The sequence below is a fragment of the Epinephelus moara genome, chromosome 2, assembly GCF_006386435.1.
Source record: "Epinephelus moara isolate mb chromosome 2, YSFRI_EMoa_1.0, whole genome shotgun sequence".
In the NCBI taxonomy this organism is placed as follows: Eukaryota; Metazoa; Chordata; class Actinopteri; order Perciformes; family Serranidae; genus Epinephelus; species Epinephelus moara.
Window position 1 is genome coordinate 8,302,741 of NC_065507.1, and position 27,208 is coordinate 8,329,948.

Genomic DNA, 27,208 nt, shown 5'->3' on the forward strand with positions numbered 1-27,208 from the left:
TGTGTGTGTGCCTGTGTGTGTTTGTGGGCCTATTTGTGAGCATTGATCAAAGTCTATCCCTGGTGGGTGCAGCTTTAGTTACTGACTGACAGACGTGAAGTGTGTGTGTGTGAGTGTGTAGTCGGGGGCAGAGCATGGTTGACTAACAACTAAAAAGAGAGGGACGGGTGGGCGGGAGACACAGTCTGTTTATCCAAGCTAAATAATTACATTTTGTTGAAGAGAAAGGCCACTGGTGTTGAACTGATAAAACAACAATGGCGTCTCTTGATAATCTCGTTTGAATCACCAAAGCGTCTGTTGATGACTCTCACAGAGCTCAGACTTTGGCCTCCAAATAATTCTGCCACTTCAGTAATTAATTGTGGGTGTTCAGGGTTTATTTTATAGGCAATTATTATTGAGTTTGTTGTGCTCAGAAACAACAAGACAATCACGCATGGTAAATTACCATTTGGTAGAAGTAATGTGTCAAAGATTTTTCCAGCACGGCCTGGAAAAGAATTTGATATGAGAACATCTTTCAGCTATCTTATCTTCAGATTTTTGCATCAATGCTCAACAACCACTCATTGTCAGAAAAATCAGATATGCCATTTTCTCCTGTGACAGCATCGTGGAAAAAAAAAGCCACTTTATATTTTGAGTGACTGTTTTCCTGATTGTTGCTATCATTATTTCTATCACACTCTGCACACAGCAGTGGTGGAGGTGAATTCAAATGCTTTACTTGAATAAAAGTACTATTACCACACTTTAAAAACCTCTTTATTAGGTACACCTTGCTAGTACCAGGTTGGACCCCTTTCGCCTTCAGAACTGCCCTAACTCTTCATGGCATAGATTCAACAAGGTGCTGGAAACATTCTTCAGAGATTTTGGTCCATATTGACATGATGACATCACACAGTCGCTGCAGATTTGTCAGCTGCACATCCATGATGAGAATCTCCCGTTCCACCACATCCCAAAGGTGCTCTATTGGACTGAGATCTGGTGACTGTGGAGGCCATTGGAGTACAGTGAACTCATTGTCATGTTCAAGAGACCATTTTGAGATGATCTGAGCTTTGTGACATGGTGCGTTATCCTGCTGGAAGTAGCCATCAGAAGATGGGTACACTGTGGTCATAAAGGGATGGACACGGTCAGCAACAATACTCAGGGAGGCTGTGATGTTTAAACCATGCTCAGTTGGTACTAAGGGGCCCAAAGTGTGCCAAGAAAATCTCCCCCACACCATTACACCACCAGCAGCAGCCTGAACCGTTGCTACAAGGCAGGATGGATCTATGCTTTCATGTTGTTTACACCAAATTCTGACCCTACCATCTGAATGTGGCAGCAGAAATCCAGACTCATCAGACCAGGCAACGTTTTTCCAATCTTCTATTGTCCAGTTTTGGTGAGCTGTGTGAACTGTAGCCTCAGTTTCCTGTTGTTAGCTGACAGGAGTGGCACCTGGTGTGGTCTTCTGCTGCTGTAGCCCATCTGCTTCAAGGTTGGACGTGTTGTTGCTTCAGAGATGGTCTTCTGCAGACCTTGGCTGTAACCAGTGGATATTTAACTTCCTGTTGCCTTTCTATCATCTTGAACCAGTCTGGTCTCTTTTTGGGACCATCCTCTATAAACCCTAGAGATGGTTGTGTGTGAAAATCCCAGTAAATACTCAGACCAGCCCGTTTGGCACCAACAACCATGCCACGTTCAAAGTCACTTAAATCAACTTTCCTCCTCATTCTGAAGCTTGGTTTGAACTTCAGCAGGTCGTCTTCACCATGTCTACTTGTCTTAATGCATTGAGCTGTTGCCACATGATTAGCTTTTTGCGGTAACAAGCAGTCAAACAAGTGTACTTAATAAAGTGGCTGGTGAGTGTATATTTTCCTATGGTTTGTATGCAAAGATCTTCATTTGTGAGGAATCTTGTAATTTAAGTTATCAAATCATTACAATGGACTTAAAAGTACAGTATATCTGAAGTGTATTAGAGTAGAAGTAGACAGTGGCATGAGATCAACGTACTTAAGTAAAGAGAAAGTACTTGAGATTTTTTTGTGTAAGTACAATACTTGAGTAAATGTCCTAAATTACATTCCACCACTATTATCCAGACAAACAAAACCACATCTATGTGCTGCAAGTCCATGCCTGTTCTCTGGTGGTTGCCAAAAGGCAAATGTTGGAAAGCAGTGAAAGAAAAGGAAATAAATAAAACCGTCGGAGCTGTTGAGCAAACACCTGGAACACTAGGCAGATATGAGTTGTTCCCAATGCCTCCACCTCCTCCGGCTCATGGATAAAAAGAGAAACATATTGAATATTGAATCCAGACATTGTTTTGGATATCAATATCTGTCTGTTGCCTCAACAAGCCAAGCTCTTGGGAGAGGTGTAACCATTCCTTGTCCGTGACTCATTGAATAAGTCATTCTCCACCACATTTACTGCAACACACGTAAATCACTTTTATAAAAACAAACCTATGTGGAGTTTGTTTGATAAAGGCAGGAAGGAAAACAATGTGTGCACTCTTTCACCAAAGAAGGAAGTTGTCGTTCTCACTCTCTCCCACTTTGGTTCCTGTCTTGCTTCATCTCTCTATCGCTCCTCAGTCTGCATTCCACACCTTAGGATGGGTCGTACCTGGCACGGCAATGCGGAGAGGTACTAAATTCCTTCACACATACTTAGACACACTCACACACACACATACGGGCTTGGCAGGGCAGGTTGCAGAAAGAGAAAACGAATCACCTCAATGGTAACTGTGCGGCCGAATGTCGCACTGTGACTTATATTGATGGCAGTAGCTCTCCACTTGTACCTACACACATACACACACCTACAGTGTATGCACTCAGACAATACAGTAACTAATCCATTCACTCTAAGGTGGAGAGTCAGCTTTATTTCCCTTGGTGTACTGTATAGAGTAGGCCTCCTATAGCTGTTAATGAGTACTGCTGTCATACTTGTTTGTGACAGCCCTGAGAAAAGTTTCTCTAGTGGAGTGTAGCAGATGCAACTTTTCGTCAGTGCATAGAGTGAATATAAAGCGATGAAAAGACAGAAGGACTCTCACATTTTGGGGCTGAAGGATAATGGTTACATACACCGTCTGGCCCCAACAATTTAAATCACCTTTATTAGTCCCCTCCAGTGCTGACAACAGAAGAACAGGCCTCTTGTTGACCAGAGTCGCCAGAAATCCAGTAGGTGGGGAGAGCCTTCATTGTGGTCGAGACGATTTCAGCTGAAACCGAGACCACTGGACTGTAACCAGACAGAGAGCCCCCTGTATTCACACACACAAGACATAACACAATGCAATGTGTGTGTGTGAAAGCATCCAGGTAAGACGCATAACTTTATCCTCCAACAGAGGATGGGGAGTCTCCATCAAACTAATGCAGATTATATAATATAAGTCACAACACAGTGGCACGCAGAAGTTGTGAGTGCTCCCAGGTAAGGTAAGTCTTTTCACTCAGCATCTATTCAAAAAACAAAGTGGTATCCCTGCCTCAGTGTGGGAACTGTTACATAATACAGTTAACAGATACAGTCCAGACACTGTGCTTGTGAATGGGTGCAGGGAGGAACAAACCTGTGCCTGACTCTTTCTACATCCACAGAGATTTGCAGTGAATTTGGATTTAGCAAGGAACACAAACACAAAGTACAGCCAGGTAAGAGCGTGAAGCAAAAATGCTGCTGCGCCTGTCCATGAAGAAATTGCTGTGTGAAGGTAAACAGTGATAAAACATTGCTTCTGGAGACCCACAGTAATTTCTACCCACATTTCATCTTTATTACACCTGAATCTCGCTGCCCTGGCCCTTCCTCGCAGGAATTATTTTCACATGGTTGACGATAAATTAGAAATTAGTTCTGCGGTAATTCACGCAGAGCAGCTTCTGTTTATTGTATGACAACCCTTATTTTCACAGTTAATGGATAGCCTCTAGCTGCTTTTTCATTTTTAATCAAGAAAGGGTGCAATGTTTAACATGAGGAATAAGCATTTTCCTCAGTCATTAACTCCACATCAAATTAGTTTTTGCTGTATGATTAGTTTTTTCAGAGCACACAGGATTATTTGCTTCGCCCATGTTGTTACGTATTTAACTCCAAATAAAACATGCAGCTATAAAGGTTGTAAGTCTGTCAAACACTGAGTCAGATTATGGTACACATCTGACACATACAGTGGATTTGAAGGCGCAAGACCCAGAGTAACAGAGGATGCTGCTCTCACTCGATCTCCTCTGATGTGTCATGAAATGAGGTTATGCAACACGACTGCAGCATCCCTGTCGTCAGGACGGAGGAAACACTTCTGGCGGACCAGATGGATGTAAAGATGTGACTGACAATCCAGACCAAATATAGACATTAAAACAACTTCAAAAGGACTCTGTGTAAACATGTGGCGGAGAGATAAAGCATTACACCAGAGTGAGACTGAAGCAGCAAAGGCTAGAAAAACAAATACCTCCTCCCATTAGAGATAATTACAACAGTAAAGACAGGAGATCGGGGACAGGGATAGTGGAGTAATATGCCTAGAAATAGCAGAGGAGTCCCATAAGAGCATCCGCAGCTTTATACAGAAGCTGTCTGGGGAGATAAGGGTAGCACTGGGCCTCAGGCCTCCGCACAGAGAGGTCATGTGAGGGGGACAGAGATGTGCAAAGAGAATGTGTTATATTTTAATGGGGTTTTATTTTGGCTGCACAGTCCATGCTTGTCTTAAAGATGTACGTCAGCAAGGATTTAAACTGTTTAGCTGACTGACAGTATCTTCATAATTGAAATCATACATAGGAAAATATCTACCTATTTATGCTTAAGAGAAGTAGTCTATATCATTATTACTATTGTTTTTATTATTATATGTAATCAGGTGACATGTGGTAGCCTATTGTTACACTCCAGTCCCTTCCAGAAATATAATTAATTTTTATGGCTGGTAACTTAAAGCGTCTCTGTACCTGTACTAGACCCATCTTGCAGTGGGATATTAAAGTAGCTGCAGTGCTGGAGAAGCTGCATTGAAAGTAAAACTACCCTGGGGAGAAATCTAGCTTGGTTAACTAAAGTGACCCAGGGAAAGTTGTTAAAAAAATAAATAAATAACTAAATAAATCGACAATGCAGCTGTACATGATACGAAACTATGACAAAATATAAGATAAATATAAAAATATATTCATAAAAACATAAGAATAAATATGTAAATATTAAAAAACAAAACAAAAAATGCCAGCAAAAAAATAATCAAATTGACAATGCAGCTGCATGTCATATGAAATCTTAAAAAAATATAATATAAGTACAAATATAAACATAAAAAATATAAATATTTAAAAAAAATATGAAAAAAGCCAGCATGCCAGCAAAAAAGAAAAAAAAATCAAATTGACAATGCAGCTGGATGTTATATGAAATCTTAACAAAATATAAGTACAAATATAAACAGAAAAAATATATAAGTTTTTAAAAAAAATCTAAAAAAGCTAGCATGCCAGCAATTTTATTTTTTTTTTAAAAGGAAACTTTATGAAGTTTATTTTTTATTTTATTAAGTTTATTGCCCATTTTGATCACAGGTCATAAACCAAAATTAATAAAATACCAAACTATTTATGGTAAAATACCAATACCTTTCAGTAACCGGAGTCCAGGTGGGGGTATTGCACCAATCAGGATTACTCAGTTGTCCAAGTAATGTCTAAAATAACACTCAACAACTTCTCTGAACATTTTACATTTGTTAATAAATAGCAATAATACATAGTTATGACTAATTGTGGTCAGAGGGTTTGATTATGGCAAAATTAATGGCAAAATTGGCAATTGCAAAATTAATAAATAATAATAATAAAATAAAATAAGTTAGTCCTTTCCTTTACTGGCCAGCAGTTGCATAGTTTTAGTAGTAAACTTCACAAAAATGGCAGAAAGGTAAGTTACAACCAGCAAGGTCCTGGAAAATGTGATTAAACTATCTTACTAAACTGATATGTAGGCGTCAGCTCCCTAACACTGACAGTTGTTAGAATATCAGATTGCAGATTTATAAACACACTGTACAGTCACTACATAATCCTACTTTTATCCTCCCTTCATTTAAGTTTATAATTAACATGTTGTTTTAACTCCCGATCATCCAGCAGCCACTTCCTGATACACCTGTTTGTCAGGTAGGAGGGTCAGCCCGCTGTGTGCAGGCGCAACGGAGACACTGAGTCATGACAACACAGATAATGGACGGAATGTTTTCAGAGCTTTGACGCAACTTCGACATTTTTTTTTTTATCATCATGCGAGTGAACCAGTTTTCACATGTTAAAATGCGTCGACCTGGTCCGGGGAACATCGCTCTGAATGCGCTCTTGGTGCTGTGTTTGGTCGGCTGTTTCGGTGAGTACACGGAGCTCCGCTTACACGACGCTGTGTCTCAACACTACAGCACAGACAAACTCTGTACGTGTAGATTAATGTGTGTTGTAGTAGCTCTGCCACTGCTGGTAGCAACAACCGGGCTATTTTGGCATAATAATAAGGTTAACTTCGAGTTTCCTGTAACGTTTACAAACTTTTTATAGTGGTCCACGTTTCGTTTGAAGGCCTGCGTGAGAAGTACTTTGCAAACACTATCAAACGCCATGATAAGACTTCCCATGTTTGATTAATAGGTTTTAAAGGCAGTTCCCTGCTTCAGACAGGCAGCCTTATGCTTTAATCTTGCCTTTAACATGGACACACCAAACACAGACCTCCAGTAAGAACATTATTGTGAAACTGTAGTGAACTCTACCCCAGGCACACTCTGTCTTACATGCCTGTCACTTACTGATTTAATTTAGTGAGTAGAAGTCAAAATAGTCCATTTAAATCTTCATCTTAGATGTTATGCTTGCTGCCACTGTGGATTCAGGAGCAGGCCAGTGTAAGAAGCCAGGCTCGGAGGGAATCTGACAACTGGTATGCAGTGAGTTAAGAGCACTGTCCTTCTGCCAATTACATTACAAACATGGCTCTGAACTGCAGGCGCTTGTTTGCCTCACTCTGAAATCATCTGACTTGTTTTAGCAGGAATAGAAATGAAAGATGTGTGCAGCGATGGCTACTGTGTGTCTAAGAACACAGGCAACATGAAGCTTTAGTATCACTTTGGTTTGTGTTTACTTGACAAATACTTGCCCACAGTTTCTCCTGCCAGGGTCACATGAAGACAGCTAGGAAGCTATGGAAATGTGATGCTGTCTTTGTTCTGACTAGGTGTCAACGTGACCACTGATGAGCTGCCAGCTTTCCTATCCCGTCACTAATTACAAGATTGGCACTGTCATGTCTTCAAGTTCAAGAGTGGTTCCGCTTTCAAGGCTCCTCTGCTTGATTTTCAACTTTTATGAGGAGATAGCTTTGTTCGTGTTGTCGACTCGCTCACCCTGGGGTCTTTTGTAGATGAATCGGGCTGATCGTGTGATATCTTGTACACTTTGTAGTGTAAGATAAACTTTGTCCTTATCGCGGCTTTTGTGGTCTCGGATGGAAACAGTGGTGTCCTTCTGATATTTCGGCTGATAGCTGAGCTTTTTGCTCTTGCTTCGTCCTCGGAGGAAAGGCGGTTTGAGGCCTTTGCTTTGAAATGGAGGACTGTTTCATTTTGACTGTGCATTAATTTCAGTAATGGGGTGTTGACATACAAATGTAGCCAGTTTTTTGCAGAATAGGTTCACGTTAAAGGTTCAGGTTAGGTTTATAGAGGAAGACGAGGCATCCATTTTGACACACATTTTACAAACAACACAGACAACAGGCAGTGATACGTTATGATAGTACCTTTGTTTTTTAGCCACGCTAGCTGTGTGTCTCTAGGGATGCCAGTGTCAGCTGGTCTGCCACTTTGATCTAGATTGAAATATCTCAAAAACTATTGGATGGGTAGCTGTAAATTTGCTAAAGATATTAAAGGTCCCAAGATGATAAAGTCCAATGACTTTGGGTGATCTTCCAGCTTTTCCTCTAGCGCCACCAGCACGTCACAGCCTTCACTTATTCAGGGAAATAGCTGATTGGATTGGCCTAATAGTTGGTACAGGTGTGAGAAAGAATAGTATCAGTAACATTGTTAACACTGTGCTACATTACAGAGAAATACAAAACCGTACTAATGAACCTTCATTAATATAGGCCTATATTTTATCTACAAGTGCACGTCACACACTGAGCGAGCCGCCTGTTAATGACGCTGTGGGCTAATGGGCATGTAGCTACTTCCATGTTTCAGATGATACGTCATGTTTGTAGTCGACCAATGAAGATGAGTTTACATATCACCTTGGGTTCGTCCTTCACCTTCTCAAAATGATCCCACACTTTGGATTTCCTGCCCGACATGTTATTAACTAGCCTGTGGAATAACCGCAGGTACCAGCCCTGGAAATTAGGGGCCGTACACATGCTGTGTTTTTAACTGCTTTTTTTGTAAATAAGTGACCAATGAAATCTTGCCGACTAATGACCTTTCTGGTCAAGTAACATTTGGTTGACTATTCTAGGGGCAGCCCTAGAATTTATCTTTGTTAGTTTGTTGTTGTGATGTCAGCCGTCCTGACTTGCTTGCCTGCCTTCTAAGAAAATTAACTCAACTCAACATTTATCAGTGAAAAACATTGTATTAATGACTCAATGTCACAAATTATTTTCAGGTTCTCTCTCAACAGAAGCAGAAGAATTCAGCTCTTCAGTATCATTGTTGCAGATACTACTCTGGCAGGCCTCCCTTGGCATTCTGAGTGAAGTGATAAAAATGAAAACACAGTTAGAGACACAGGGACATAGCTTTATCTGCATGTTGAAGGCCCCCTGACAGACAGATGTGCAGTAAGTCTGTCAGATACAACAAGAAAGGCTGGTGAGAAACTTTTACGAGAATGTGTCTCAGTTCAGCGTCTATCAGGAGAAATTTGCTGTGCTGACACTTTCTTGCCACCGCAGTGTAAGCACTGATGCTATCAGGTTGTTTATTCACTATTTTGCTTACAGTAAGTGAGTAAAAGTCACTCACAGTGTGTCCTACTTTCTCTTTGTTTTTTTCCCACCACTCCTTTTCTTCATTCTTCTGAAACGTGTAAATCTGCTCTTTTCACATTGTTTCCTGTTTCACCTCTGTGTCACTGTGTCGTCTTTTTTTTCTGCTCCTCCTTTCTGTCCTTTCACCTCCAGGCCCTTCCCTAGTCTCCTCCATCACAGTGAATACCCCACCAGAGCTCCATGCATCTAAAGGGGATATTGTCACATTGTCCTGCACTTTCACTTCCACCAGTAGGCCGACCAGTAAGATGAGTGTTGACTGGTCTTATAGGCCCCAGAGTGGAGGGCCGCCACTGACAGTGAGTATACATTTATTAAAATAACGTTGAACAAACTAATGAACATTTCTTTCTGTGGCTGCACTCAGCAGAGCTGATTAGCTGATTAATTTATTATGACAGTAATCTTTTTTTTTTTTTTTTTGTTAATTTTTTGGGGCTTTGTGCATATAATGGACAGGACAGATTGAAATGGGGTGAGAGTGGGGGTTGACATGCAGCAAAGGGTTGCAAGCTAGAGTCGAACCTGCGACTGCTGCAGCGAGGCATCGCCTCTGTACATGGGGCGCCGGCACTATCCACTATGCTACCGACGCCCCGATTTATCGTCAGTCTTTAAGCAAAAATGACAAAATAATCACTGCCACCAGCCTGTGAAATGTGAGTATTTGCTGGTTTTAGCTGCCCATTATGACAGTGAACTGAATGTTTTTGGATGTTGGACTGTTGTCCAGACGAAAACAAGACATTTGAACATAGTACATTGTGCCTTGGGAAACGGTGATTGACATTTTGTGCTATTTTCTGACCTTTTCCCCTTCTTTTTTTTTGTTCTTTTTATCTCCGTCTAACATACAAGACATGATCCAAAAAGTAAAACAAAATTCCCAGACATTATATATACGCATATATCCGCACAAATGCACACATAAGTAAAATTACATTAAAGAAAAGCAAAAGCCTCATATTTTGAGCAAAAATTACAAAAAAACACTGCCACAAGCTTGTTAAGTGCGAGGATTTGCTGGTTTTAGTTGCGCACTATGACAGTGAGCTGAACATTTTTGGGATTTTGGACAGTAGGTCAGACAGAGAAGACATTTGAAGACATTACTTTCCGCTTTGGGAAATGGTGATTGACATTTTGTGCTATTTTCTGACCTTTATCTTTATTATTTTTATAATTTTTTTGTCTTTGTCTGACACACAAGACATGATCCAAAGAGTATAACAAAAATCCCCCATATATTAGACATTATATACACATATATCCTCACAAATGTACGTATGCATTTGTATACATAATTAAAATGACATTAAAGGAAAGTAAAAGTATGGGTAATGGCTATGGGTAATGACTGAAAGACTGAGGAGGCAGATACAAGCGGCTGAAATGAGCTTCCTCGGAACGGTGGCTGGGCTCAGCCTTAGAGATAGGGTAAGGAGCTCAGACATCCGGAGGGAGCTCGGAGTAGAGCTGCTGCTCCTGCCTCCTGGGTGCCTCCAGTTAGACGTGTTCTGGGCACGTCCCACTGGTAGGAGGTCCTGGTGTAGACCCAGAACACACTGGAGGGATTATGTATTTCATCTGGCGTGGGAACACCTTGGGGTCCCGCAGGAGGAGCTGGAAAGTGTGCCCCACGACCCGACTTCGGATAAGTGGTTGAAAATGGATGGACGGTAAAGCAAAGGCCACAAAACATGCTAAATATATGAATAATAAAATACATAGCAAAAGACTAATGATAATAATGGTGCACAGCTTACTTAAGACATTACTTCATGCTTTAAATATGTAACCTTTTCTTCTTACCCCTTAGGTTATATGCAGTAGGTAATACAAAACAAATCCACATAACTTGGCGCTCAAAGGACGTTGCACTGCAGTGCGGTTATAAAGCCCCTCGCCCCTGTACTGTAGACTGTTGCCATTGGATGTAACATTCCACTTCTGGAGATATTCAGTATCTTCCGTGGACCGAACTACTCCTTGCCCTGAGTTCTTGCAAGCGTTACAGGCCAACGTGGTTTTGCCTCTTTTTCCTAGTGTCCCAGTGCAATAGCATGTGATCTAAAGGGCTAAATACAATGGCAAAGAGCAAAGCGAACCTGGAGCGCTTTGTGTTGACAGGCACAGGTGAAGTGAACGGCACCGCAGACTTGAAGTGAACCAAACTCAGACCACCTAAATTAATTCATGGCTCCTATGCTGATATTAATAGTTTAAACCTGTGACTGTAAACACATATTTTCCGTCATTTTATTCACTAAATAATTAGTCGAGAATGAAGAAAATAATCTGCAGACTGTTTAAAAATAATTAAAAGCAATTGTTAATTAAACTTTTTATTACTTGAAAATGTGTGCAGAACTTCAGTCTCCTCGAAGTTGTTTCCATTTAACCTCAAAGCAACCTACATACCATGTATGGGTATGTGACTTCCATTGCTCACTCTGTACAAACACGACTTGTTTGAATATCTGGCTGCTTTATTTGCATTCTTGACCAGCTTGACTGCTCTTGATATCTGAACCTTCATGTAAACCTGCATCCTGAAGCAAACTCGGCTCAGTCTCAGTTTCAGTGCAGATACCGTGCGTACCGATAAGTTTGAATTATCAGCCTCACTGTTAAAGTAATGTCCAGATTTTTAGCCGTTCACATTCCAGCCCAGCCTTTGTGTCTTCTGAAGGCTTCCCCAGGAAACCCCGGCTGGTCAGCTCCCATAATACGCCTTCCTCTGCTGTGGTCTCGTGGTCTTGTTTGAAATGCGTTCAGATGTTTCCATCTCCACCCATAACTGCACTCAGTCCTCCAACCTTGCACACTCCGGGTTCAGTTTCAGTGACCAATCCACTAAAAATCCACCACATAATTTAAGCAGTTCCATTTGTACTTGAAGATAGCCATCAAGTGTGGTTCTATGTAATTGCATTTGGACCATTGGAATCCATAGTGTGGTAGCTGCAACCTTATATGCCATCATTTCCTATAGGAGCACTCAGAGTTAAGTGGAGGCTAATGTTTTGTGGCTCCGCTGATATGGAGTGCTGTTGGTTTAGTCATTAGGATGTAGTTGTCTGGGCTGAAAGTGTGTAGGGGGAGAAGAACTACAACTCATTGACAGGGTGTGAGAGTGAGTATGCACGTGTGTGTCAGTCAGCAGATAACGTGGTATTATGTCATGAAACTGCACAGGTATTAGTAAAAAGGTGTGCCAGGCGCTGGCTTAGGGAAAAGCTCCACCGGTGCCTGTATTTCCTTCGACCCAGCCCAGGTAGTTTGTTCTCTTTATCACAGATAAATAACGTGTGGCAGTTTTCTGATGCGGCCCATAGATGGAACCAAGTCTGGGGGTTTTTAATTTCTATTTCTAAGCCTTCATTTACTTTCCATCCAATTTCATTAGCAGTTTTGGCTCCTTTATTGGCCTGTGTGTCCCCAGTCGTATATCACACTGGGAAAGACCATGAATAAGCATGTGAAAAGCTCCATCAGAAAATATAATTTTGCAGCCAAAGCTTTAGTGTCAATCTGAATTGCTGCAGTGCTTCAGTGACTTGCATAATTACCTCAGTCCTGATGAGAATTAATTTTGTAGATTGGAGTGGAGAGAGGCTGAATGTTCAGTCAAATATCTGTGAAAGCTGATGGTAATTGGAGAACTTGGCGATTGAATTCTGCTGAATAATGCTAAAAATGAATCTATTAAGATGATCTAAAACTTCACTTAGACACTGTTTTTAAATTTGTTAAGTCAGTGGAAGCTTTTGTCTCGATCATCATATAGATTTGTATAAGAGTTGAAAACAATCCAACATCCTTGGCCGCGTCGTTTCATTTCTCAGGAGTTTAAAAGGATCATCGGGTCTAATGTTTGTATCCAGACTGAGCAGACTCTTACGTAGTCAGTGGCTTCAAGCTGCTCTTATGTAGGCTGCGCTCTGCCAAGTCCTCGAATGATCAGCCAGGCGCGCAATCAGTGTCCTCAGACAGACCCAGCTGATAGACACACTGCTGTAAAACCATAAAACTGTATCAGTGTCAGTGATTGTTCAGGTGACTCAGTGTTTGCTTTTTTGGGGGGCTCAGTTTATTGAAAAGCCATACACAGTTATCCATGTTTGCACTCTTCCTGGTGTGTAAACCTGTAGGCAATAAAACTACTCCCTTCACAGTAGGCATACATTTTTTGCATGATCATGATTAAGGCTGCACTGTTTCATGTTCTGCTCTATAAAACATTTTTACAGATACTGAACAAGACAGATTTGACAAATTTTAAATAAGATAGAAGTCTGCATATAATGCCTCAGGGCCAGCGATAGCTGTAGCCAGAGGCATTAGGTTTTCGGGTTGTCAGCCAGTCTGTCCTGATCTTGTGAATACTATATCTCAAGAACAACTTAAGGAAATGTCTTCAAATTTGGCACAAACGTCCCCTTGGACTCTACAGTGAACTGATAAGATTTTGATGGTCATAGGTCAAAGGTCAGCTCCACTGTGACATCACAATGTTCTGTATAAAACTTTTTTCTCGTCATTACTGAACGTCTTATCTCAGAAACAGAAGGGGAGACATTTGGTCACTAATCTTGAAACTATGCTGATTGTGTATCCTCCTTAGACCCTGTGTCCTCATGAGGACATCACATTTTGGGTTTACTTGACTTTATACTTCATTCTACTTATCTTAGACCTGTAGTCCTCGTTCGCAGACTCTTTTTTGTGCCATCAAGTCCTTGAATGATCAGCCAGCATACACTAATCCATGTAAAAACAAGGTGGCAGCCATCTCTGCCAAGTCAGTCTGCAGCCGATCTTGACGCATAAGGGGACAAGGTCCAAAACCTGATCACATTTTATGGTTGAAACTGGTTTATTTATGATAATCTTGATGTCTGAGGCAACCAAGCAAGTGGTGTTGCTGGAGTGATCTGTCCCCTGGGAAGACAGGATGGAAGAGGCTCAAGAGAGAAAGAGAGCCAAATATGCATCTCTGGTGGCAGAGTGCCGAAGGCAGGGTTGTAAGGCCTGCTGTGAGCCTGTCGAAGTGGTTTGCAGAGGCTTGGCAGAGCGATCTCTACACCTGGTCCTGGGACTCTTAGGGATCTGCGGACAGCATTGATGAAGAGCCATCACGAACATCTTGGAAGCTGCTGAAAAGGCTTCCTGTTGGTTTTGGATTAAGAGGGGTTTGATGAGTGGCCAAGTGAGCTACCTGGCCACAAGTTGGGGCCTGATCATCCCCAGGTGGGTCGCCTGGGTGAGCATGTCTGATGTTAAGACCTGAAACACCTGATGACCCCAGGTTCATCACTGACTATGTGTCCAGGTTGCACCGCTTGCTGCATCATATGACTTTGTAGTTTGATATGACAACAAATTTGACCAGTTTAAGCAACAGTAACAAGCTAAGACACTATTAAAGGGAAAGTGCACCCAAAAATGAAAATTCAGCCATTATCTACTCACCCGTATGCCGAGGGAGGCTCAGGTGAAGTTTTAGAGTNGTGTGTAGTTTGATATGACAACAAATTTGACCAGTTTAAGCAACAGTAACAAGCTAAGACACTAAGATGCTAAGACACCCTCGGCATATGGGTGAGTAGATAATGGCTGAATTTTCATTTTNGACGAGCAGTATGGAGATATTTTGTGGTTTCAATTATGTGTTTTTGGACGTTTGAATCTGGGGCGCCGTAAGCCTCCATTAGGTGGAATTTTGTTGCTACCCCCTCTCCCCTGGGGTCTCCGCAAGTGATGTGAGGACTCTTCACCTTCACCTGAGCCTCCCTCGGCATATGGGTGAGTAGATAATGGCTGAATTTTCATTTTTGGGTGCACTTTCCCTTTAATTAGGAAGCACTCGGTTGAAGACATTGGGACTTTATTATCATCTCGTTTGAGGACATTGGTACTTAATTAGCATTGACAGTGTTTAGTTTTTTATACTTGTTGGGTCCTACTGATTCCAAATAGCTAGGAGAAATTAAAAATGCATACCAAACAAAACTTCAGGTGTCAGGAGGATAGATCTTCTGTGCTGCTGGCAGAAAGATGTTTGTGAAGCATCAATGTTTTCACAGACGTATATGTAAACTTTAACAGAAACTTGACTGGTGCACGGAGGCATACAGCCGCAGGGCGGTTATACTTGTTTTTCTTCATATTTTAATGTACAGACATTTTCCATATACAGTATAGAACATACTGTAAATACATTCTCTCCTTGTCTCAGTATGCTCTGTTGGCAGTCTTTGTACATCATGTATAGTTCTTATTATTGCTATGGGTGATACTTTTAGTTGTTAATATGATTTGTGTACAGTATAGTACAGAAATGGAGTGCTCGATAGTGTTTTTTTTTTTTTTTTCTGGCAAATTGGGATTTGGAAGCTTGTGAGGCCTATACTGTTTTTTATTTTGGATCTGTAGGAATTCTTGCCAAAATTGAACTGATTTATTGCCTGTATTTAATTGCATGAGACTTGGAAAGCTTGAATATAGGGCGAAGAAGAATTGATTAACTTGGCAGTTGTTTAAACACTGGGCATGGCATTGACAGAGATATTCCCTCGTCTGAGTGCCATCTAAATTTTTATGAGGAAACACTGAAAAACATGGAGTTCATAATGAAAGCATTTTAGAGGAACTGATTTTAAACCTGAGCAAAGAATAATGTTTTAAATTAGGGTCTTGGAGAGGCTCAGCTGCTCTGCTCACCTCAGTTCCAGATGTGGTACATCCTGTCAGTCTGTTACCTGTATTGATTTGATCTATATTACCTGAAAGCGTTGGTCCCCAATGTCTGAAACATGTCATTGCAAAACCTATTGATTGTGATGTTGGGGCATTGTGAATGATGTATGCTTTCTGTGTGCTGCCCATGGTTGTGGATTTAGACAAACATCCAGGACCCACATCACTTGTTGATACGAGGGTGGGAGAGTGAAAAAGCATTATTATACTATAAGCTGATGTTGTTTCTCTTCACTAGAGTGGCTTTGTGCCTTTTGGAACACTTAAGGCCCCGACCGTTTATTTTTCTGACCTTGAAATTTGCTTTGCCCGTCTGTGTGGTGTTTTGGTCCACAGTGCGGAGTGCCCAGTGCACAAGCAGGAGGAGAGGTGCAAACTGGTGGGAGGTTCATTCAAATGAGGCAGCGCAAAGATACTAGTTGGTATTTTGGTAAAAAAGAAATGGATCTTTGGCATTGCACTGAGAAAAGATGTTTCAGACCCACGTCTCTTTTTTGTGATGTCACTTAGCTTCAACTATGGTGATTTTGTCAACAAAAACAAAGTAAATACTTTGAGCAAATGCAGAGACATAAGGCAAAAAAACACTCTTCACCCATTATATGTGTTTAAACCTGTGTTAAAACAGAACCTTTAATGTGGCTAAAGCAGGAACGTCTGTAAATGAGTCTGCATCTATCTACAAATTAACTTGAGTGAGTCTGTTGTCCACAGCTGATTTATACTGTATCAAAAGCTTCTCCTTCAGTTCATCAAATCCCTGCAGCCATCTGAAGGCAGCGGGTAACATATGTTGATAAATCTGCAGCATGCAATTGGAGAAGCGCCGCACCAGAGTGCAGAGCCATTACAGACTGTGTCCACTGTGCAGATGACATTGCTGCTACAGAACAACCACACACACCTCTGCAAACATATCTGGTGGGTTATTGCTCAGTGTTCTACCCATTTATGGGAGAGACCTTGGGATTACTTGAGCTCATTAATTATAAGCCATACAGCCGACTTTTCATTCCTAAAATGTTTTATTGTTGGACTGCATTATGAAGCAAATGCTGCTGTGTCACATTTTAATATATGATGTAACAATTTACAGAAAAACAGAAGAATTATGTCTGACATAGCATTGTGTTGATGTAGTCAGAAATGCTTCACCAAACTGTTTTTTACTGTTTCCCTCTATCATCATTGCATTACTTACCTCCTAAAAAAAACCCCACGCCATCTTCCTCCAGCTGCAGATTTGTTGTGCTGTGTGTTCGCATCGTGTCGCTCCATCCAGATAGGAACATTATTTCATGGAGAAGCCTATATTTCCTTTAATGAGCCGCATCATGTGTCACTGTGATTGGCACGGCTGTTTCAGAGCAATGAGACCAGTCATGTGACTGATTGACTGTAGTTATTAATCACCACACCCTCTGATCTATAGTCACCTTCACCCAGCCCTTTGTGCTGCTGCACCTACATGAACCAAAATAGCAGAGATGCCCACACAGTCTGTGCACCCACGATGCACCGCTTTGCATTTGTTTTTTTCACTTGTGTGTTTAAAATAGAGCGCTTTAGGTCTAATATGAAAGGAACGGCATGAATTGGCTGAATGCAAAAACATCCATAGTGTTTTTCAGAGGAAATCAATAACTCCTTTTTGCTGTGCTTTGAGAGCACAGATGAAGGCCATGCAGCTCTGATCTTATCCTGCAAATAATCTAAAAGCCTCTTGAGGTCTTCATGTTCCTTATCTGACTCAACCAGCTCAGTGCAAGGCATAGTGGGGAGAGTAATGACCAGCCTCTTATGATGCATGAGTAGTTCTTTATTCTAATGTAAAAGTTTCTTTTGTGCTCCTGTAACAAGTTTTGTCCTTTTTTACCATTCGAGTGGATCAAGTTTGAAAACCACTAAAAGAAGTATTTTACTGCTCTTTTCATAAAACTGGGCTGTCTATGCAAAGACAGAAATACTTTTGCAATTGGTGCTTATGGCCAGAGAAAACAGAGAAAAGGGGCCTGCAACTACAGCTCTGTTTCATGGTACAGTTCAGTTTGTTGCACTTTTTGTTGTTTTCACTGTGAAAAGTTGTGGATGGTATGGAACAGTTCCGTATCATCCCCATGTTTGGTCCCCCCTCTGTTGGGGTACCTAGCACACAGATCTGGTACTAAAAAGGTGGAGCTGTGAACACTGCAGTCTGATTGGTCAGTAGAGGACGGTCACTCTGCTCAGGGCTGAGTTGTGTCTGGTTTTGAGGCTCTTGTAACCACTGTTCATACTGTGGAGAGTTTTACGTATATTAGTAACCACTGTTCATACTGTGGAGAGTTTTACGTATATTAGTAAATTGTAACTACAAAAAGGAAAGGATGTTTTGCTGCCTCTTGCAGCAGCTGGAGTCAGAGAAAAAATAATTTAATGCACTGGGCCGACTGCTGGCGACTTTTTAGGTAAAACGTAAATGCACTGTGTTGCACCTGACTAATAAACGCTCCTGCTGGTGGGTGATGTAATGTGAACTAGGCTGTTTTGACATAGGAAACAAAATGGTGGCCAGATGGTAACAAACAGTCTCAAATTACAGTTAAACAGTGCACCGAAATAAGCTTCAAAACATTTCAGGCGAGAAATAGGCAACACAATGACAGAATCTCGGTTTATATTTGATCACTTTCTAGTTTTACCATTTAGCTCAGTAGTTTTAGCTTCCATTATAAACAGTATGCCTGCTTCTTGTTAACACATTCTCATACTACAGCCAAAGAGTGCACTAAAATACATTTCTACTTATAGAATACATCCTGTGGATGTGCTGGGATGCATCGTCAGTGATGTATCCTGGGATCATCGGGTGTTTCGGGTCTTTTCAAACATCAGACACCCTCACCCAGGCGACCCAGCTGGGGGTGATCAGTCCCCGGCTTGCATTGATGACATTCTTGATGGCCCTCTTCTTCACCAGCCCCACTATCCCCAGCTTTGTGAAGACTCTGCAGAGTGACCGACCTGCAAAGCCCCGACATCCCACCTCACAGGCTCACAGCAGGTATTCCAGCCCTGCCTCTCGCACTGCTCCGTTAGCTCCTGGTACTTGGCACGTTTTCGCTCCTGGGCTTCATCCATGCGCTCTTCCCAGGGTACAGTGAGTTCTACCATGATCACTTGTTTGGTGGAGTCAGAAAAGATGACCATGTCTGGACGGAGGGTTGTTGATGCGACGTGTTCTGGAAACAGCAGCTGCTTGATGAGATCAACTCTCAGTTGCCAGTCGGCTGCTGAGGCGAGGAGGCCAGTTACTGATCTTAGTTGTGGGATGTTTTTCTCTCCAGCCTGAACAAAGGTGATGATTGTCTTTGGGCGATGGTGTTTGCCCGTGGTAATGGCTGAGGCTACCGTCTCTGCTGCTGCTTGCAGCACTTGATTATGCTGCCAGTGGTAGTGGCCTTTCGCAAAGGCCTTTGGGCAGCTACTAAAGATGAGCTCAAGGGATCCTCTTCCTGAGCACAGAGCACAAGTTGGTGTTTCGCTCTTGCCTCAGATGTGGAGATTTGCCGGGCGAGGTAGGTCAACGTACACAGCCTGGATCAGAGATCTGACTCAGAAGTAGTTTGCCCTCAGGATGTGATCCCATGTGACCCTCTGCTGCTCCACGGACTCCCACTTCATACATGCTCCCTACATGGACAAGAAGGCGCAAGTCTAGTATAGTAATGGAAATAATATACAGTGTTCAGTTCTCAAAGCCTGGGTTGTTGCCACTTTCAATGATTAGATTTTTTTTTGCTTTTGTTTCTTCTTCTTAGTCTCATTGTTTTCTTTCAGGTTTTGTTAAAAATGAGATGTATAGAAATAGAACAAAGGGTAAAACAATTATAGAGAAAAGGTGAAAGCAAAGTAATTCAGAATCAACCTCTGTCTCTGTTCACCTCCACGAAATGACTTGTCAGTGTCCTGTCGATGTTTTTGTGTTTTTACCTTGAGATTTGTTCCATGTACGTCACCGCTTACTGGTGACTAACCAGTGCGCCATAAAACTGATTAAAACACAAACTCTTCACTCTGAGTTTACTCTATGAAAAACATACTGTAGTATTTCCACAAATTTCATTCCCCCCTCTCCACCCACACGCACAACACACTCATACTCCAGATGTCATGTTGTGAAGAGCTCTGGGTCAGCCTGACGTGGGAGTAACGGCGAGATGGAGTTCGCTGTTGAAAACAGACTCGCGGTGAATGTTAAATTAAAAGGTAAATTCAGATTTGGAGACACCTATAGTTCAGTTTTTCTCTCTCAGCGAGAGCCTCACACACACACGTGAATCTTCTTGGCCTTGCGCTTGATCAGATTTTTATTCATATTTCTTCGACTGAACAGGCAGCCCTCTTCACTCTGCGATCGACAATATTGCCAAAAGAAAATGTCCCACCGCCATCTGTCCCACCACCTGTTGCTCGAGACACTTTCCCTCAGGCAGGAAAATGATAACTTAGATTTAGGAGTGATGATTCTTATAAATACTCTGAAGAAGAGAGCTGATCATTGAGTTGAGTTGAATTGAAGCATTGCTTTCCAGGTGAGCGTGCTGCTTGTGTCTGAGACAGTGGATAAGAAAGGCACAGTATGTCCTTGTACATCAGCATTTCTCTTTCTTTTTTATACCTTTAATCTCACCTTTCCAGTTGTGTTAGTTTTTTCTTCTTCCTCCCAGCACCAACAGATCTAATTAGATATGATTTTACACCCCCTTTACACTCTTTCCCACGGCACACTCTGTTTGAACACATCCATATGATTCATGCAAATACTTTTTTTTTTTTACCCTCTCTAGTTCTTCCACTTCTCCTCACGGGCGTTCCCTCCAAATGACGGTCAGTTTGCTGGCCGCATCCGGTGGGAGGGAATCCCGGCACGCGGGGAAGCTTCCATTTTGTTGGTCAACGCCACGTTGAAAGATAATGGGACCTACACGTGCTCTGTCAGAAACCCCCCTGATGTCCACGGGTCTCCGACTTCACACACTGTGCTCACTGTCACACCAAAGGGTAAGACTGTGCACACACACACACACATGTAAAAACAACCAAGCAGGGCCCATTTCTTCACACAATATCAGAATTCTTTATCTGGATATTCAGCCTTGTGCATTTGGACTTCCTCCTCCTGTGTGCACACTTGAGTGCCCTTAGCTTAACAGTAGTCAAATCTGGCCTCTTGTGACCTCATTTAGATGCATTTTGTGATAAATAATCAGATGTATCCTCTCATACTCGAGTGATTTTTAATCCTTGCCAGTGCTTGTCCTTATTTTACCTCAGGTGTCTGGATTTGGCTTTTCTTAAAATGAATTGTATACTGTGTATGTGCAGAGACGGGGCTGAGGAGAGGAAGTTTAGAAGTTCCGCTGCCAGCAACATATTTTTCAGATAGCAGCCGAATCCAAACATCTATTTAGTGTTTATGTAAACCTGTCATGATGTTCGCCGTGCTGGCTTATTCAGTTTGGCTTGTCTCTGCTGTGTTAGACAGTAGATGGATGGAGGCACAGATGTAGTGGAGGATAGTAGTGGAATTACAGACTGATCTAAATGTTTATGACCTAAATTTATAGTTGTCATCATACTAAGAGTGAAATGACAACATGGGTTCTTAAAACAATTGTTTGTTTTTGTACAAATTAAGATAAAAGATAAAGCGTGCTGATTAATGAGCCTTAGAAGGGCTGCACCTTTTCACGCAGCCAGGCTAGCCTCTGGTTTTAGTATATATGCTAAGCTAAGCTAACAGTCTGCTAGCTCCAGTCTCATATTTACTTTACAGACATAAATAAATTACTCTTACAAGAGAGCAAAAAAGCACATTTCCCCTCATGTTGAAATTATTATTTTAAGGAGAAATAAAATAATATATATTATGTATATTTTCAGGACTGATGATAGTTTTGTCTTGTTTTATGGGTTCACATATTTTTCACTATTAAATTGGTAAGAAGTGGTTATTTACTGCCAGTGCTTAGTGACACATGCTGCATGAGCTGTAGTGTGTATGTTAAGTGTATGTCTGTGTAATTAATGCTTTTGTAAGTGTGCCATGACATCATGTGTAAGTGTGGTCATAAACAGCCTCTTAATGTGTTTCTAACGACCTCACTTCCTCCTCTCCAGCGCCCAGCGTTCGCTTCTCTGACGTTGCGGTCCTCCTTGCTTTCATCCTCCTCCCCTCCGCCATCATCACCCTCATTCTGATTGGACGGATGCTCTGTCCCAAGAAGCAGCGCAGCCAATCGAAGGCCTACAGATCGCCCATAGAGGTCACAGAGGGGTGAGTGGATTTATTCAGCCAATCCCTGCTGCGGATCTCCTGGGGGTACTGGTAGTCATTGCAGGCTTTGATGGTTATATATGTGCCTCTGAATTGTTAATTTGATGAAGGTTAAACAAGAAGATGCGTAAAGATAAAGGTCTGATTTCAGAAAGAAAGGTGCTGTGAATCTGTGAGGCGCCCAGCTTTAAAGTCTGTAATTAGCTGATGTGCAGGCTGTTTTCTGTGTGGCAGTGTTACTCCCTGTGGTTTGCAGTCACACAGGAGCTGGTATTTGCTCTTCTGACTGATGTAATACAGGAATATAAATGTTAAACAAACCAGTGCTACTCTGTAATACATGTTGAACAGATTGCATAAATAACATGGACAGGATTATGTAACCAATTAGCAGCAACTCAAGTATTTTCTGTTTTTGATTATATTAAAAAAAACAAGGTCTGTTTATCATTATTTGTTCCGACCATTCTGGAGCTACATCATCTCTTTTTCTTTCCTTTCTTTTTCTTATTTATTGAGTGAAAGTATTTATTGAAGTACTCTGCGTAACCTGCAGCACTGCCAGGATCTCTTTTTCACTTTCTTCCCATTGTTCTCTTCATTTGGAGTTCCCAAAACCACAACGAGATGACTCTGTTTCCTGTAAACTGCACTCAAGTACCAGGAAACTGAAGCAGGAAGAAGCAGGAAATGGAACAGATTTTCCAAAGAATAATCTTACATCTTGGGAAACGCTTATTCGCCTTGTTGCTGACAGATAGATGAGAAGATTGATGCCACTCATGGTGTATACGTACGTATACAGTAAATATAAAGCTGGAGCCAGCAACTGCTCAGTATAGAGACTGATCAAGAAATAGTACAACCACAGAAACAGACATTAAACTGTTTGCCATGGTCATTTGACAAATACAGAAGGAAACGGTGAGCACATGTCAGTGGGGCTGTAGCTTACACCTATTTTCTTTATTAAAGAAGAAAATACAACCATACATCAATTCAAATTTCTGTCTTTTACAGAACTATGGCTAACTTTAGCATAATTACCTTGTTAACTCATCGAAAAACAGACTTAATTCAAACTCAGCAGAAAAAAACTCTAAAGCTGTCTTAGTTAGTCTTGATAGTCATACAGTTTGTCTGTTTCAACAATCACCAACTCTGGTTTGGTCGAAATAAACCCGTAATTCACAGAGTTAGATGTTGAAACATGCTGCAGTTGGCTCTCTGCCACTGAGCAGCAGCTCCTTCTTCTGAGGCAGCCACAGTCATGTGACGTTATTTATTGTTTCAACAAACATGCACACAAAATGGCAACAAAAGAAACAGGGAAATAACAGTTGCAGTAATATTTTAAAAGTAACAGATTGCTTATTAGAAAACGTAACGCCAAGACTCCACTGCCCGTTTGGTGGTTACTGCAAAACCTCACGACAGTGAGTGCACGACTTGCTACTAGTCAGTTTGTTTATATAGAAGTTTATAGTTTTTAATTTACAAACTACCAGAGTTTTCAATCTCAACCCGAGCCCGATGGGACCCGAAAAGTCAGACATGTCAGACCAAGTTCGGGCTGAAAATATGCGCTGATTGGCCTGGTCAGGTAGGGCTTGAGCTGTTCGGGGGGAGAAAAAAAACTTTAATAAAAAAAATATATATATTCAAAAGTGCAGGCAAGGAGAGAAGGAGAGGGAACAGCCAGGCTCTGTGTCAGGGTCCCTGTACTTACTCCCGGCCGGAGCAGAGAGCTCTTCTGACGGGGAAATACACAGCGGTGTATCCCAGGGATTAGAGGCCAAATAGTCCTTTTTGGGAAGGTTCAGCTTGGTTAGGCTCGGGCTCGGTATTATATGTGATGATCTCAGACGAGCTGCATTCGGGCATTGACTCACATGAGTCACTTAATTGCGGGAAGTAATTTTTTCAGCCTGTTGAGCTTTAAACAGGGAAAGGACAAAACTTATGTCACAATATCCAAAATCATGATATTGATGTAATGTCATTATATTGCCTGGCCCTACATGAGAGAAATATCAGTCTTCTCATTTAACTCTCAGCAAGAAAGTTAATTAGCAAATTTCCCAAAATGTTAAACCATTCTTTTAATATGCAGAGGTGTTAAAAATCTGAGTGCAGTTTGTTTTATATCTTTGTATTTAATCAGTAAAAATAATGAGCCTACATTTAGAGCATATATACAGTGCAGTGTTAAAATATAACAGGCAGGCTTTTTCATGTTGATTCTGAGTGTGATTATTTTCATTACTAACCACCTTTGCTGTCCATTTTGCCTTCATCATCAGAGAGGAGTACGGCATCCACCCACCAGGGGCCAAAGAAAAGGGGACTTCATGCTGTGACCTATATCTGATGGTACAGTACATAACGTTTCATTATACGACACTGTCCTCCAACCCATAAATAACTTAATGAGACATGTCTGCCAGATCCATTTCACGTTTAATTTTACACGGCCTGTATGTCTGACAACAGGACTTGAGGGTTTTTAAAATATTGATCATCCAGTGTAGTTGTTTTGTGTCTGGGTCTGGATGACTGTGTGTGTGTGTGTTTCTATATGAAGCTTCATCTGACCGTCTCCTTCTCTGCTCTGTCCAGGACTCGGAGGATGAAGATGGGTATTACAGCCTAAAAAAGAGGCCTCCTATGGATGAAGGCTACGCTGAGTCTCAGTTGTAGAGAACCCTGCTGGTGGGGAGCTATAACTGCAACATGTAGGCCTGCTGGTGTCTTACATGTGGGAGGTACTGAATGGAAATGAATGCTGGATTCATGTCTTCTTTGCCACAGTCAACCACTCACCCAGTCACGTTGGTGATGTTTACTTTTTGTGGTGACCGCTTTGGAATGATACTTTCTTTCTTAAGACAATCTGAATAATGCATCTCCAGCATTATATTTACACTATAGATTTAATTTACATTTTGCCTACAAGCTCCGAGGTTTGAGGTCTTTATTCCGAAATTTCAGAGCTTGTAGTCTTGATGAAATATTATTTGTTTATTTTGTCTGTACAGGGTCAGCAGGTGTCATTCTGTAAGCTACCAGCTGACCCTGTACGTGCGAACACAAACACACAGATGAGCACTATATGTATTTTTATATCTTGATGATTTATTTGTGTCACGTTCTTTTTGTGAAGGAGATAGATGCATTATTTTTTTCTAATTTATTGCCTGTGTCAGAGCGGCTGTATGAAATCTGTTGATGTTGAGCTGTAGTGGAACATTTCTGTTATATCCTTAATATTTGGACAGAAAATAAATGGTTTGATTTTGAATGTCAAGTGCGACCACCTAGTGCTATTTATACAGTATTTCCTATATTTTCAGTGTCTGTACATTACTGTACCATGTCATTATTCAACCACAGCAGTAAATGTGTGTGTCAACTTATTGCTCAGTTTATTTTGGGGATATCTGAGTTTGGATGTGGTCTTTTATGGAGTCTTTGTTTTGGATGTACAGTTTTGCTTTGTTAAGTTTGTAGTGACATTTTTGCCTAAATAAATAGTTGCAGAGCAGATTCTTTTGGCTTTATGAGGGGATGAACATGACTTTTTTATGAAGGTGCTTCCAGCGAGTTGATAAAAGTAATTTGTTCATTTGTTCGCAAACAGAGACAATTGGTTGGTGAAGCTGATGGCGCACGGCCACCATTTTCTCCTCTGCTCTCTCTTTGTTTGGTCTTTTGCACTATTCATGAATGTTCTTGAATATTCCTTTAAAAACTCTAAGGACAGGCTGGAGTCTCAGAGCTTCACTCACAAATTGCAGCAGCATCTGTTTCATCCACCCCGTCGTGGGACTCGAGAGTCATAAAAAGACCTAATAAAAACCCGCCAATGAAACGCACAGACAAGGATAAGTCCTCATTCTGTCTCATTTTTGCTTTTCTATTTCTCATTCAGCTCATTCATGCCCTCTAGGTTTTAATAATTCACACACTGCTATGGTGAAACAATTATCATTCCTGCTTCATCTGAACTACCATGGCAACAGCTTACTCATGTCAGGCAGGGGAAAAAAAGATTTAAAAAATTGATTGAAAAAAAGAAAATATGCAGCTGACTGCCTGGACTCGATTTTCTGGACAAATGTTAGAGAGCGGGTCAGTCAGATTTCCTAGTTCCCAGGCTGAAGGGATATATCATCACTGCCAAATAGACTATCAGTCACATTTACAGATTTACCATTCCAATAGCTCTACTTAGCTTTTATTTTTCTAGGCACTCCATTAATCCAGATTTTTTGTGAAAAGTTTTTTTTTTTTTATCAACCTGAATTCTCCCTTTGGGTGTAGCAGAAAGGAGGATCCAATCCTTCCCTCTAGATGAAGTGCTGTATTTGCCTTATTTATCCAAATTTATTTCAGCTGTCTGCTTTTATTACTGGGGGGAATCTTGGCATACAGGAAATGTTAACAGAGAAATATAAAACTCTTCTGAACAGCAGCATCCAGAGGATACCAGATCCCCCAGAGATGGCTGAACCTCAAACCAGCTCCACACCTATCATAGGAAGTGCACCGATAAGTGATGTCATCATGTGCATAATACCTAGGTAAGAAGCAGCATATTCAGACTGAATTACAAAACTTTAGCGCTTCTATTCAGTCTTTGAGTTTAACTGATTTTAAAGGTGCATGTTTTCTCAGGAAACATGTTGGTGGTTACCAGTATGGACCAATTTATTCCTTTACCAACTCATTATCATCCCAGGTCATGAAGTAGCAACACTTTCCCATGCCTCGCCTGTGATAGTGATGCTGAACGCAACCTTGTGCACATTTCCTGAAAGCTTACGGTAATGGACATAAAGGAGCAGTACCACTGGAGATTGTAAGGGCAGTGTAGCATAGCTCAGGTCAGTGCCCTGACTCATTATTCCCTCTCTAATATCTATTTTATAGTGCTGTGAAAACATCAACAAATGTCTCCTTCAAACAGCTGGATTTATTCAGGTTTATCGCCAAAATCTACATTTTACAAGATTACAT

The 27,208-nt window shown here is 41.3% G+C and overlaps 1 protein-coding gene across 1 annotated transcript; it reads left to right on the top strand.

Moving 5' to 3' along the window:
* The first annotated feature begins 6,204 nt into the window (after window positions 1-6,204).
* Window positions 6,205-25,733, top strand: mpzl3 (myelin protein zero-like 3). Its single transcript, XM_050072460.1, has 6 exons — window positions 6,205-6,429; window positions 9,241-9,407; window positions 20,700-20,913; window positions 22,033-22,189; window positions 24,493-24,562; window positions 24,809-25,733. The coding sequence occupies exons 1-6, from the start codon at window positions 6,330-6,332 to the stop codon at window positions 24,887-24,889; spliced, it is 789 nt and encodes a 262-aa protein (XP_049928417.1). The 5' UTR covers window positions 6,205-6,329; the 3' UTR covers window positions 24,890-25,733.
* Window positions 25,734-27,208: the final 1,475 nt, after the last annotated feature.